General features: G+C 42.4%; 1 protein-coding gene across 7 annotated transcripts in view; it reads right to left on the reverse strand.

Moving 5' to 3' along the window:
- Positions 1–14,300, reverse strand: part of ubr5 (ubiquitin protein ligase E3 component n-recognin 5) — a 186,209-nt gene that overhangs the window by 39,267 nt on the left and 132,642 nt on the right. For all 7 annotated transcript variants that reach the window (XM_041792405.1, XM_041792404.1, XM_041792403.1 and 4 more), the window contains exons 38-41: positions 13,836–14,093; positions 6,654–6,922; positions 6,189–6,400; positions 4,089–4,322 (exon numbers count right to left, since the gene is read on the reverse strand). In XM_041792405.1, coding sequence (XP_041648339.1) covers positions 4,089–4,322; positions 6,189–6,400; positions 6,654–6,922; positions 13,836–14,093 — 973 coding nt within the window. The remainder of the gene's footprint in view (positions 1–4,088; positions 4,323–6,188; positions 6,401–6,653; positions 6,923–13,835; positions 14,094–14,300) is intronic.

The following is a 14,300-nucleotide window of genomic DNA, read 5'->3' on the forward strand; positions in this document are numbered from 1 at the left end:
GTCTGTGGTGCTGTATTGTCTGTGGTGCTGTATTGTCTGTGGTGCTGTATTGTCTGTGGTTCTGTATTGTCTGTGGTGCTGTATTGTCTGTGGTGCCGTAGTTGTCTGTGGTTCTGTATTGTCTGTGGTGCTGTATTGTCTGTGGTGCTGTATTGTCTGTGGTTCTGTATTGTCTGTGGTTCTGTATTGTCTGTGGTGCTGTAGTTGTCTGTGGTGCTGTATTGTCTGTGGTGCCGTAGTTGTCTGTGGTGCCGTAGTTGTCTGTGGTGCCGTAGTTGTCTGTGGTTCTGTATTGTCTGTGGTGCTGTAGTTGTCTGTGGTGCTGTAGTTGTCTGTGGTGCTGTAGTTGTCTGTGGTGCTGTATTGTCTGTGGTGCTGTATTGTCTGTGGTGCTGTATTGTCTGTGGTGCTGTATTGTCTGTGGTGCCGTAGTTGTCTGTGGTTCTGTATTGTCTGTGGTGCTGTATTGTCTGTGGTGCTGTAGTTGTCTGTGGTGCTGTAGTTGTCTGTGTTGCTGTATTGTCTGTGTTGCTGTATTGTCTGTGGTGCTGTAGTTGTCTGTGGTGCTGTATTGTCTGTGGTGCTGTATTGTCTGTGGTGCTGTATTGTCTGTGGTGCTGTAGTTGTCTGTGGTGCTGTAGTTGTCTGTGGTGCTGTATTGTCTGTGGTTCTGTATTGTCTGTGGTGCTGTAGTTGTCTGTGGTTCTGTATTGTCTGTGGTGCTGTAGTTGTCTGTGGTGCTGTATTGTCTGTGGTGCTGTAGTTGTCTGTGGTGCTGTAGTTGTCTGTGGTGCTGTAGTTGTCTGTGGTGCTGTATTGTCTGTGGTGCTGTAGTTGTCTGTGGTGCTGTATTGTCTGTGGTGCTGTATTGTCTGTGGTGCTGTAGTTGTCTGTGGTGCTGTATTGTCTGTGGTGCTGTAGTTGTCTGTGGTGCTGTAGTTGTCTGTGGTGCTGTATTGTCTGTGTTGCTGTATTGTCTGTGGTGCTGTAGTTGTCTGTGGTGCTGTATTGTCTGTGGTGCTGTATTGTCTGTGGTGCTGTATTGTCTGTGGTGCTGTAGTTGTCTGTGGTGCTGTAGTTGTCTGTGGTGCTGTATTGTCTGTGGTTCTGTATTGTCTGTGGTGCTGTAGTTGTCTGTGGTTCTGTATTGTCTGTGGTGCTGTAGTTGTCTGTGGTGCTGTATTGTCTGTGGTGCTGTAGTTGTCTGTGGTGCTGTAGTTGTCTGTGGTGCTGTAGTTGTCTGTGGTGCTGTATTGTCTGTGGTGCTGTAGTTGTCTGTGGTGCTGTATTGTCTGTGGTGCTGTATTGTCTGTGGTGCTGTAGTTGTCTGTGGTGCTGTATTGTCTGTGGTGCTGTAGTTGTCTGTGGTGCTGTAGTTGTCTGTGGTGCTGTATTGTCTGTGGTGCTGTAGTTGTCTGTGGTGCTGTATTGTCTGTGGTGCTGTAGTTGTCTGTGGTGCTGTATTGTCTGTGGTGCTGTATTGTCTGTGGTGCTGTATTGTCTGTGGTTCTGTATTGTCTGTGGTTCTGTATTGTCTGTGGTGCTGTATTGTCTGTGGTGCTGTATTGTCTGTGGTGCTGTATTGTCTGTGGTGCTGTATTGTCTGTGGTGCTGTATTGTCTGTGGTGCCGTAGTTGTCTGTGGTTCTGTATTGTCTGTGGTGCTGTATTGTCTGTGGTGCTGTATTGTCTGTGGTGCTGTATTGTCTGTGGTGCTGTAGTTGTCTGTGGTGCTGTATTGTCTGTGGTGCTGTATTGTCTGTGGTGCTGTATTGTCTGTGGTGCTGTAGTTGTCTGTGGTGCTGTAGTTGTCTGTGGTGCTGTATTGTCTGTGGTTCTGTATTGTCTGTGGTGCTGTAGTTGTCTGTGGTTCTGTATTGTCTGTGGTGCTGTAGTTGTCTGTGGTGCTGTATTGTCTGTGGTGCTGTATTGTCTGTGGTGCTGTATTGTCTGTGGTGCTGTAGTTGTCTGTGGTGCTGTATTGTCTGTGGTGCTGTAGTTGTCTGTGGTGCTGTATTGTCTGTGGTGCTGTAGTTGTCTGTGGTGCTGTATTGTCTGTGGTGCTGTAGTTGTCTGTGGTGCTGTATTGTCTGTGGTGCTGTAGTTGTCTGTGGTGCTGTATTGTCTGTGGTGCTGTAGTTGTCTGTGGTGCTGTATTGTCTGTGGTGCTGTAGTTGTCTGTGGTGCTGTATTGTCTGTGGTGCTGTATTGTCTGTGGTGCTGTATTGTCTGTGGTTCTGTATTGTCTGTGGTGCTGTATTGTCTGTGGTGCTGTATTGTCTGTGGTGCTGTATTGTCTGTGGTGCTGTATTGTCTGTGGTGCCGTAGTTGTCTGTGGTTCTGTATTGTCTGTGGTGCTGTATTGTCTGTGGTGCTGTATTGTCTGTGGTGCTGTATTGTCTGTGGTTCTGTATTGTCTGTGGTTCTGTATTGTCTGTGGTGCTGTATTGTCTGTGGTGCTGTATTGTCTGTGGGGCTGTATTGTCTGTGGTGCTGTAGTTGTCTGTGGTTCTGTATTGTCTGTGGTGCTGTAGTTGTCTGTGGTGCTGTATTGTCTGTGGTGCTGTAGTTGTCTGTGGTGGTGTAGTTGTCTGTGGTGCTGTAGTTGTCTGTGGTGCTGTATTGTCTGTGGTGCTGTAGTTGTCTGTGGTGCTGTATTGTCTGTGGTGCTGTATTGTCTGTGGTGCTGTATTGTCTGTGGTGCTGTATTGTCTGTGGTGCTGTAGTTGTCTGTGGTGCTGTATTGTCTGTGGTGCTGTAGTTGTCTGTGGTGCTGTATTGTCTGTGGTGCTGTAGTTGTCTGTGGTGCTGTATTGTCTGTGGTGCTGTATTGTCTGTGGTGCTGTATTGTCTGTGGTTCTGTATTGTCTGTGGTTCTGTATTGTCTGTGGTGCTGTATTGTCTGTGGTGCTGTATTGTCTGTTGTGCTGTAGTTGTCTGTGGTGCTGTATTGTCTGTGGTGCCGTAGTTGTCTGTGGTTCTGTATTGTCTGTGGTGCTGTATTGTCTGTGGTGCTGTATTGTCTGTGGTGCTGTATTGTCTGTGGTTCTGTATTGTCTGTGGTTCTGTATTGTCTGTGGTGCTGTATTGTCTGTGGTGCTGTATTGTCTGTGGGGCTGTATTGTCTGTGGTGCTGTAGTTGTCTGTGGTGCTGTATTGTCTGTGGTGCTGTATTGTCTGTGGTGCTGTATTGTCTGTGGGGCTGTATTGTCTGTGGTGCTGTAGTTGTCTGTGGTTCTGTATTGTCTGTGGTGCTGTATTGTCTGTGGTGCTGTATTGTCTGTGGTGCTGTATTGTCTGTGGTGCTGTATTGTCTGTGGTTCTGTATTGTCTGTGGTTCTGTATTGTCTGTGGTGCTGTATTGTCTGTGGGGCTGTATTGTCTGTGGTGCTGTAGTTGTCTGTGGTTCTGTATTTTCTGTGGTGCTATATAGCCTAGCTTCCTTGCTTCCACTCTAAACACTCTCTCCGTGCAGAATTAAACCTCTAACAGTAGATTTAACTGCTCACCAAAGACTTAATGCCAACACTTCCCTTTAAGCACATTCTAAACCAGCCCACTTTTGTCCACTCTGTGTTGAAACCCTTGCTGAAGATTCAAACATGTTTGCTAAATCATGTTAGCATGTTGAGCTAATATGACATGTGTTAAGGGTTAAATGACCAGGAAAAAGGGGATTGTGGACCTGGCCCCGTGCTGACAGTCCTTCAAAATGACCCCAAAGTCAGTGTTTACTACTGTAGGTCACATGGAGACATCAGTACTAAAGTCAGACTTTAATATTTACATTAATATTTTAATGCTTACATATCTAAGCTGTTCATACTCCAGATTAAAGATGCATTATATGTTTTAATCAAACACACCCTGAAACACTGTTCTTACTTTTTGACATGTTAACCATAAAATAAATCACATGAAAACAGAAATATGTTCTAATGGCTACTGTGTGCAATAATGCATAGACTGTAATAATCTTGCTAAAGACAACTAAGATATCTTCCTGATGACTATTACTGTGAAACAGGACAAGCTCACTGCATTCATTTGTGGTTTTTAGGGTAAAGACAGATGACTGGTTGTTCTCACCTCTTCCTGTCCATCTGCTGGTTGTCCAGGTTGGTCTGCTGGTTCATGGCCTTAATCCAGTAGATGAGAGCCTGGAACACGTAGGCCACGTGCTTCAGAGAGCACACATCCAGCACAGGCAGCACATCAGAGTGCTCATCGTTGTGGGAGCGCATCAGTGACAAGGCATAGTTCAGGAAGTCGCCCCGTGCTGACATCATCCCATGGCGAGCTGTCAGAAGAGTAGCTGCTCTCCTGGGACAAAAATAAAAAACACAGACATTTAGCCTTTATTTATTTAGCTAGATAGATAAGGTATGCAGAATCAGTGACATCCTGTAAACCACTTCTTAAAACACATTTTTACAGACTTGCTTTTATGTGATGTCGTCTTCTATCTTTTACCGTCTCCCGTCTTTTATCACTTTTCTCTCTTAGATCTACTTCTCTGTCAAATCTGACCTTAAAGGGATACTTCAACATTTTGGCAAATTCGCCTATTGCCTAATCCCTATAGTCTCAGTAATAGGTTTGTTTCCTTAAATTCCATCTGCTAACATTGTGTTAGCGGTGCAGCTGGTTTAACAGTCCCCCAGATCTAGAAACAGCTTGCACCAACAACTAAAGGAAACGAACCTATTACTAAGACTATAGGAATTTTTGCAATGGGCGAATTTGCCAAAATGTTGAAGTATCCCTTTAAAGCCTCTATATCTGCTCTTCTTGGCGTTGTATTTTATGCTCACTGATTCTTATTTGATATCTCCACTATCTCCACTTAGAGCACCCCCTTTCTTTTATTGCTGTTACTGTCTCTCCCTCCATTTACAGCTATATTGGTTTTACTAGACTAACCATTATTTATGATTATGATTAATATCTCTTACTATCTCTTACTGTCTAGAATTTTAATTTTTGCATGATAACTTATAAATCGCTACACATTTGAACTGTTTTTATTCTCCTCCTTACATTTTGATTTATATTCTTTTCCACCTCTTCCCAACATTTTCAGTGCTTTTACATTGATTTAAATCACCAACACAAAGGATGTATAAGTATAAAACTCAACAACCCAAAATTTAAGAAATGGAAAACTGTACCAACTTTCTCAGGTTAAGAATCACATTTGTATTAATTTGGAAGAAGAAAAAAAAACGCACAAAAAAACAATAATAATGAAACAAAGTTCCTTAACAAAGTCCCCCAAATAATAACTCAAAAATACCTTTACAGGCTCTTATTTTTTTCAGCTCATTGATTTCAGTTCTTTAAACTCCCTCCCCCCTTTAATTCAGCGGCCAATAGGAATGCTCCCTCTGACCTAAGCCTGATTGGCTGCGAGTACTAGCCTCCTCATTGACTGGGGCATGTCCCTTGCTGGTTTTCTCAAGTGAGATAGCAGCGCCATGCCCCGGTGCAGTGGAAAAATAAAAAGTACGACATTAACTTTAAACTGTCTGTCGTCAACTTTGTGTTTGTTTAGTTCCTTACCAGGATTTAAAGTGTTTAGAGAGTGTTGAGTTGACAGAAGAAGACAAAAGTATAACTATGGTACTGTAATCTTGTCTTAAAAATGTAAAGGTGATATTCATACTGGTGTAAATAAATACTTTGATTAAATTTTCCATATTTTTCCAATTTTTGCTAAGCAAGATTTTTGTGAGAAAGGAATTAAACGCCTGTTCCAAATAAACGCCTGGTCCCAAATAAACTCCCCGGCTATTATTCGTTTTTTACGGTATATGGGTTTTTATGATGACTTTCTGTTGACATCATTTTAGTGTTTACAATGTTCTGCTAGTTTTTTATGATGTTGAAGTTACATTGCTGGCTGAGTTGTTCATGGGTTCTTCTGTTGTTGGGGTTTTGTCTTTATTGTGATGTTTTGCTGTTTGCGTTTGATGCTTTGTAATTGTGATTCTGCTTATTGTCAAAGCACTTTGTAAACCTCTGTTTTTAAAGGTGCTATACAAATAAAGTTTATTATTTTATTATTATTATAATTTAGTGCAAACACATCTGGACTGAACATACAGAGGGACTGAATATACACGTAATGTCCCTTTTATCTGATAATGTCAAGACTTACAACCATAAAGAACTGTCCGTGTAGTTTACCTGCGACCTTCCAGAGTGCGAAGGCTGGCCTCCTCCCGCGCAGTCATGCGCTCCCTGCGGGCCGAGTGCTGGGAGGCATGAAGCGGGTGACTGGGATGACCCGGGTCACCAGCAGAGGACAGTGCTGAGCCATATCTTAACTGAGCTTCTGTTGAGTCCATAATTGATACCATCCAGTTCCAAGTGGGAATCAGCTTCTCTTCAACATAGTTCTGGTCAAACACAATCAACAGATAAATAAAAACACACACTATTGACAACACTGGTCAGTGAAGCAGCTTTGGCCCTACATTACAGAGTCAACTAGACAAGAACGTAATGGTTCTGTTTGATTGTTTCTGACAAACTGCTGAACTGAATGAAGGTCAACACCGCTGTATCATGATTCTGATCAGTCATTCTAACCAGTAAACCAGTTCCTGCCTCGGTCTACTGTCATCACCAGGAGATGGAAGGATATCTTACCTGTAAGTTCACAGCATCCTGATAAGTCAGCTTTACAGCAGCAGGATACTGGGAGTAGACCAGGTGGTTGTACTTGGGAATCAGACTCATGAGGTCCGAAATCTGCCTGATGACGATGCTGTAGGCTCGGGCCAGGCTGCTGGCAGATGTCAGATAGCTGCTGGAGTTGCTGGCCTCCAGAGCAGCCGCTGCCGCTGCAGCACTGGAGCTGATGGCGCTGGAGCGGCGGAGGTTGTTTGGATCGATGTAGATCAGGCCTGTGGAGCTGGCTGTCAAACACACAAACATCACAACAGGTTGAGTTGATTATCTTTTTTTAAGTTATTTGGAGCCGCAGAAAAATCAAATGTAAACAGCAAAGAAAGCAGGAAAAATATCACTCAACACAAATATGAACACCATAGAGGCACAAAATGTAGAACAACTTTAGTTATTTCCTAATGTTGAAATCATTTTTAAGGAGTGTTTGAGAGTAGAGTTTATCACTAACACATCTGTCTTCATTACAGCAGCAGCCTGTTAGTTTAATAGTTGAACTATCATCGTTTAGTAGTTGGCACCATCAGGTAGAGGGGAGACTGAAATCTGCTGCTCTACAACTAGATTAACATTAAGGCTCCATAGCATGCAGTCAGCTGGTTGGTTGGTCTATGAGCTCTGGTCTGACCACAATCTCACTGGTAGGACAACAGCAGAAAACAAGAGAGAGAGAGAGACAAATGATAATAAAGAAAAGTAAAGCTGTAGGGTAACATTAGTGTGAGAGCTCTCAGTAGCAACCAGCAGCACAGAACAACTAGAACTGTGGCTCTAGAATGCTGACATGAAACAGCAGGAAAATACCACAGCAAACACATCTCTTTCTGCTCTCACCTACAGAATGTAAACAATGCCTGTAAGAACCTGAACAGCAGAAATCAAGAGCAGTCGAAACAATAGTTCATGGTTCTTGGATGGTCTTGGACGAGTCACTAGGGCTGACGAGTCACTAGGTGACTGGATTAAAACAATCCTCATATGCTTGGAGACTTCTCTAAAACCAGTCATGTGTCCACGTATGCCCGCGGTGTAAGCTTGTAGCACGCCGTGTTCAACACGGACGGCAGTGATGTTGGCAAATACAGCGCTGTGCCAGCGCTGTAATGGTGAAGTGTCCTGATAAAAGGTTTGAATAACCAAAAAGATAGATAGAGAGATAGACGGATGTACTTCATTGATCCCAAACTGGGAAATTTTAGTGTTAGAGTTAGCTCGAAGTCAACATGTAAGCAGCAGAGGAAAATATAATACACAGTAAATAAACAGTAAATAAAAATTCAAAACTTGACCTTAAATCACAAATTAAGTAAATACGAGGTATAAAAATATTTATAAGCAGTATATAAAATAGTGTCAGATACGTGAAAAAAGAATAATAAATGTGAGAATAACACTGCAAATCTGCGATCACTGGTTTTACTGCAACAGGTATTAAAATGTAAAACATGTAGTGCTTGGAGATAGAGTTCAAATGTGCAAAAGGTATGATTGTCAAAGTTGTGCAGATGAGGAGTGCATTTAAAGTGCAAGTACAGTTGTGAAACACAGCAAATTTTACAACCAGAAAGAGTACTGGCTAATAAGTGGAAAGACTGTGCAAGATGAAAATGTGCAATAAAAACAGGGCAAGAAGAAGGAGGCATTTAAGGACGCGGACAGTCAGGGTGGGAGCTCTCTGCCTGACAGAGGTGAACTATTATAGAGACTTATTGCTTGGGGTAGGAAGGATTTTCTGTATCTGTCATTGTGGCAGCAGAGCTGCACCAGTCTGTTTGAGAAAGCACTCCATCGTCCGTCCAGCAGGTGGTGCATAGAGTGGTTAGGGTTATCCATGATGGATAACAGTTTGTTGAGAGTCCTTCTCTCTGACACCACCACAAAAGTGTCAAGTTTGCAGCCGGTCACTGAGCTAGTTCTCCTCATCAGCTTGTCAAGTCTGCTGGTCTCCCCTGCTCTGATACTGCTCCCCCAGCAGACCACAGCAAAGTGAAGAGCACTGGCGACAACAGACTAGTAGATCTCCAAGTCTGCTGTCAATGTGGACACCCAGGTACTTGTACTCCTCCACCACGGCCACACTTCCCAGTCAGACAAAATGTGGTCTGTCTGTCAGGTAGTCAGTAATCCAGGAGGTGATGTACAAGTCCACACCCATCAACTGCAGCTTCTCACTCAGCAGGTCAGGCTGGGTGGTGTTGAACGCACTGGAGAAATCAAAGAAGGTGATTCTCACAGTGCATCCGCTGCCCTCCAGATGTGAGTGAGCACGCTGCAGCAGGTAGACGATGGCATCGTCCACCCCCAGTTGTGGCTGGTAGGCAAACTGTAGAGGGTCCATGGATGGTCTCACCTGCGGCCTGATGTGGGTCAAGACCAGCCTCTCCAGCACCTTCATCACATGTGATGAGAAAGCGACAGGCCGGTAGTCCTTGAGGTCAGAAAGTTTTCTACATGCAAAGAGACTGCACTGGTGAAAGTACAGATGTCACGGTTTAGCTGCTGCAGCCTGCAGGACTCAGTCATCATGGACAAAGGTCTGTGTCTGCAGAGGATTTCATAAACTTCACTGATGACCCGGCAGTTTTACAGAGCAGGCTTCATGATTCAGACCTGCTGTGGCGCTTCATGCGTCTCTCTTTCACATTCAGAACTGAAACATTTAACTAGGATTCCTTTCACATTCAGAGCTCTGACGTCTCAGCTGCAGCATGGTTTTCAAAAGGGTTCAGCATCCAAAGCATTTAAAAAGACTACATATGAAGGCCACCAGCTACAACTTCCTGATTCCACACAGTACAAAATGTTGCTGGTAAAGACACACACAGTATGAATCTCTTCTGGTTTGGGCTTTTCAAAGTAAGTCTGTTTTAGCATTTCTTTGAAGAAACTCCATTCATTTGCACATAATGGTTTTATCTTAAAAAGCTCTTGGGATGATTCCACTACACTCAGAATCCAGTGAATGTAGGGAGATTTACTGAGGTGAACTTTAGGAAGACTGACAGAGCTCTGACCGCAGGGAGACAGAGCCAACATGCAGCTCATTCATGGCTGCTGTGAAAGCTGAGACACGGTGATGCTGTTGTAGCAGCAGATTCAAGCAAGTTAAGGCATGAGAATGGCAAGGAGTTCTCTGGCCAGACACAGCAGCTTCCTGGTGAGTTTATGAGCTCAAATTTACTCAGGATGCAGATATCTGCTCAGTGTATGAGCTCAGATTTACTCAGGATGCAGATATCTGCTGAGATTATGAGCTCAGATTTACTCAGGATGCAGATATCTGCTGAGTTTATGAGCTCAGATTTACTCAGGATGCAGATATCTGCTGAGTTTATGAGCTCAGATTTACCCAGGATGCAGATATCTGCTGAGTTTATGAGCTCAGATTTACTCAGGATGCAGATATCTGCTGAGTTTATGAGCTCAGATTTACCCAGGATGCAGATATCTGCTGAGTTTATGAGCTCAGATTTACCCAGGATGCAGATATCTGCTGAGTTTATGAGCTCAGATTTATTTAGGATGCAGATATCTGCTGAGATTATGAGCTCAAATTTACTTATGGTGCAGATATCTGCTGAGTTTATGAGCTCAGATTTACTCAGGATGCAGATATCTGCTGAGATTATGAGCTCAGATTTATTTAGGATGCAGATATCTGCTGAGATTATGAGCTCAGATTTATTTAGGATGCAGATATCTGCTGAGATTATGAGCTCAGATTTATTTAGGATGCAGATATCTGCTGAGATTATGAGCTCAGATTTATTTAGGATGCAGATATCTGCTGAGATTATGAGCTCAGATTTATTTAGGATGCAGATATCTGCTGAGATTATGAGCTCAGATTTATTCAGGATGCAGATATCTGCTGAGTTTATGAGCTCAGATTTATTTAGGATGCAGATATCTGCTGAGATTATGAGCTCAGATTTATTTAGGATGCAGATATCTGCTGAGATTATGAGCTCAGATTTATTTAGGATGCAGATATCTGCTGAGATTATGAGCTCAGATTTACCCAGGATGCAGATATCTGCTGAGTTTATGAGCTCAGATTTATTTAGGATGCAGATATCTGCTGAGTTTATGAGCTCAGATTTACCCAGGATGCAGATATCTGCTGAGTTTATGAGCTCAGATTTATTTAGGATGCAGATATCTGCTGAGATTATGAGCTCAGATTTACTTATGGTGCAGATATCTGCTGAGTTTATGAGCTCAGATTTACTCAGGATGCAGATATCTGCTGAGTTTATGAGCTCAGATTTACTCAGGATGCAGATATCTGCTGAGTTTATGAGCTCAGATTTACTCAGGATGCAGATATCTGCTGAGTGTTTGAGCTCAGATTTACTCAGGATGCAGATATCTGCTGAGTTTATGAGCTCAGATTTACTCAGGATGCAGATATCTGCTGAGATTATGAGCTCAGATTTATTCAGGATGCAGATATCTGCTGAGATTATGAGCTCAGATTTACTCAGGATGCAGATATCTGCTGAGTGTTTGAGCTCAAATTTACTCAGGATGCAGATATCTGCTGAGATTATGAGCTCAGATTTACTCAGGATGCAGATATCTGCTGAGATTATGAGCTCAGATTTACTCAGGATGCAGATATCTGCTGAGATTATGAGCTCGGATTTACTCAGGATGCAGATATCTGCTGAGTGTTTGAGCTCAAATTTACTCAGGATGCAGATATCTGCTGAGATTATGAGCTCAGATTTATTCAGGATGCAGATATCTGCTGAGATTATGAGCTCAGATTTACTCAGGATGCAGATATCTGCTGAGTTTATGAGCTCAGATTTATTTAGGATGCAGATATCTGCTGAGATTATGAGCTCAGATTTATTTAGGATGCAGATATCTGCTGAGATTATGAGCTCAGATTTACTCAGGATGCAGATATCTGCTGAGATTATGAGCTCAGATTTACTCAGGATGCAGATATCTGCTGAGTTTATGAGCTCAGATTTACTCAGGATGCAGATATCTGCTGAGATTATGAGCTCAGATTTACTCAGGATGCAGATATCTGCTGAGATTATGAGCTCAGATTTACTCAGGATGCAGATATCTGCTGAGTGTTTGAGCTCAAATTTACTCAGGATGCAGATATCTGCTGAGTGTTTGAGCTCAAATTTACTCAGGATGCAGATATCTGCTGAGTGTTTGAGCTCAAATTTACTCAGGATGCAGATATCTGCTGAGATTATGAGCTCAGATTTACTCAGGATGCAGATATCTGCTGAGATTATGAGCTCAGATTTACTCAGGATGCAGATATCTGCTGAGTTTATGAGCTCAGATTTACTCAGGATGCAGATATCTGCTGAGATTATGAGCTCAGATTTACTCAGGATGCAGATATCTGCTGAGATTATGAGCTCAGATTTATTTAGGATGCAGATATCTGCTGAGATTATGAGCTCAGATTTATTTAGGATGCAGATATCTGCTGAGATTATGAGCTCAGATTTACTCAGGATGCAGATATCTGCTGAGATTATGAGCTCAGATTTACTCAGGATGCAGATATCTGCTGAGATTATGAGCTCAGATTTATTTAGGATGCAGATATCTGCTGAGATTATGAGCTCAGATTTATTCAGGATGCAGATATCTGCTGAGATTATGAGCTCAGATTTATTCAGGATGCAGATATCTGCTGAGATTATGAGCTCAGATTTATTTAGGATGCAGATATCTGCTGAGATTATGAGCTCAGATTTATTTAGGATGCAGATATCTGCTGAGATTATGAGCTCAGATTTATTTAGGATGCAGATATCTGCTGAGATTATGAGCTCAGATTTATTCAGGATGCAGATATCTGCTGAGATTATGAGCTCAGATTTATTTAGGATGCAGATATCTGCTGAGATTATGAGCTCAGATTTACTCAGGATGCAGATATCTGCTGAGATTATGAGCTCAAATTTACTTATGGTGCAGATATCTGCTGAGATTATGAGCTCAGATTTATTTAGGATGCAGATATCTGCTGAGATTATGAGCTCAGATTTATTTAGGATGCAGATATCTGCTGAGATTATGAGCTCAGATTTATTTAGGATGCAGATATCTGCTGAGATTATGAGCTCAGATTTATTTAGGATGCAGATATCTGCTGAGATTATGAGCTCAGATTTATTTAGGATGCAGATATCTGCTGAGATTATGAGCTCAGATTTATTCAGGATGCAGATATCTGCTGAGATTATGAGCTCAGATTTATTCAGGATGCAGATATCTGCTGAGATTATGAGCTCAGATTTACTCAGGATGCAGATATCTGCTGAGATTATGAGCTCAGATTTACTCAGGATGCAGATATCTGCTGAGATTATGAGCTCAGATTTACTCAGGATGCAGATGTGTAGAGTTTTCAGTTCAATATACACGAGAGATGAAAATATCCATTCAGATAGGTGAGCTTGCCTGATCCAGGTCCAGAGATGGTGTTCAAAGTTCTCACAAATATGTGGTTGCAAAACCTAAAGTGAACAGCCTTTCTGGCGGACCATGTTCCTGTAATGTAAGTTCAGCTTTGAGCCTTGTCAAACCACGCTGTGAATGAGAGAGCTTTAGTTCTCGTGTGTGAAATGTTAGAGTTATGCATGAGGTAGAGGATGTTAAAATGATTCAGTGTCCCGCTGCTTTACTGTCAAACTGGGAAATAAAATAAACTACAAAAGCAGAAATAAATGGAAAAGGATCCCTAAGAGCCCAAATGATGGCATTATCTAACGTCATTATTTCACCTGCTTTCCTTTTTACTTTAATAAATAAACAGTGATCAGAACTTTATTGCACTTTGTAAAAAGTATGTTTTTAGAGGACCCGTAAATACCAATACTTAATATAGAAGTAGGTAATCTAAGGGACTTTTTGTTCGTTTGTCTGGTGCTGTTTCTTCAGAGAAAAGCTAAAATGATTGTTTCTTATTGAAGTACTGGATTAATGCAGCCCTACTGAGCATGCCTGTCTGGCCTGTCACTGTGAGGATCCTTTTAGTCTTACTCAGCTCTTCAGGTTAGAAAATAGGGAATTCTAATTACATTAAGAAGAATCACATCCCTTAAATGTACATTTCACCTGCAAATGTTGACAGATCAAAACAAATGTACTCACCAGCTGGTGTTGAGGAGCTTGAGGGAACGTTTCCTGCGGCCCGTTGGCTGGGGGTGTTTCGTACAGCCCACTGCATGGAACGTGGAGCCTGGGCTGCACTGTTGCTGTGTGAAGTGCTGGAGGTCCTTTCCAGAGGCTCGTCCAGAAGAAATGTCTCCTGGTCAACGTCGTCGCTCTGACTGCTGCTGCTGTCAGAATCACTGGAGTCATTAGACTGGGAGTCATCCTCTGAAAAGAAGGCAGGGACACTGCTGGCACCTTCACACAGCAGCAGGAAAAAGAAGAACACTGGTTGGAAAACCATCTCATCCCCTTTTTCTGCCTTTTTATATGAAAAATCTACTTTACTGGGTTAACAGTGCAGGTCCATGAATCACTAGGATTGGGTTTTACCTATTAGTTATGAACATTTAACCTTCAGAGTATCAGCTATCACCGCTAAATGTTAAAATACTCCTTCACAAA

Source organism: Cheilinus undulatus, linkage group 8 (assembly GCF_018320785.1).
Source record: "Cheilinus undulatus linkage group 8, ASM1832078v1, whole genome shotgun sequence".
Lineage (NCBI taxonomy): Eukaryota > Metazoa > Chordata > Actinopteri > Labriformes > Labridae > Cheilinus > Cheilinus undulatus.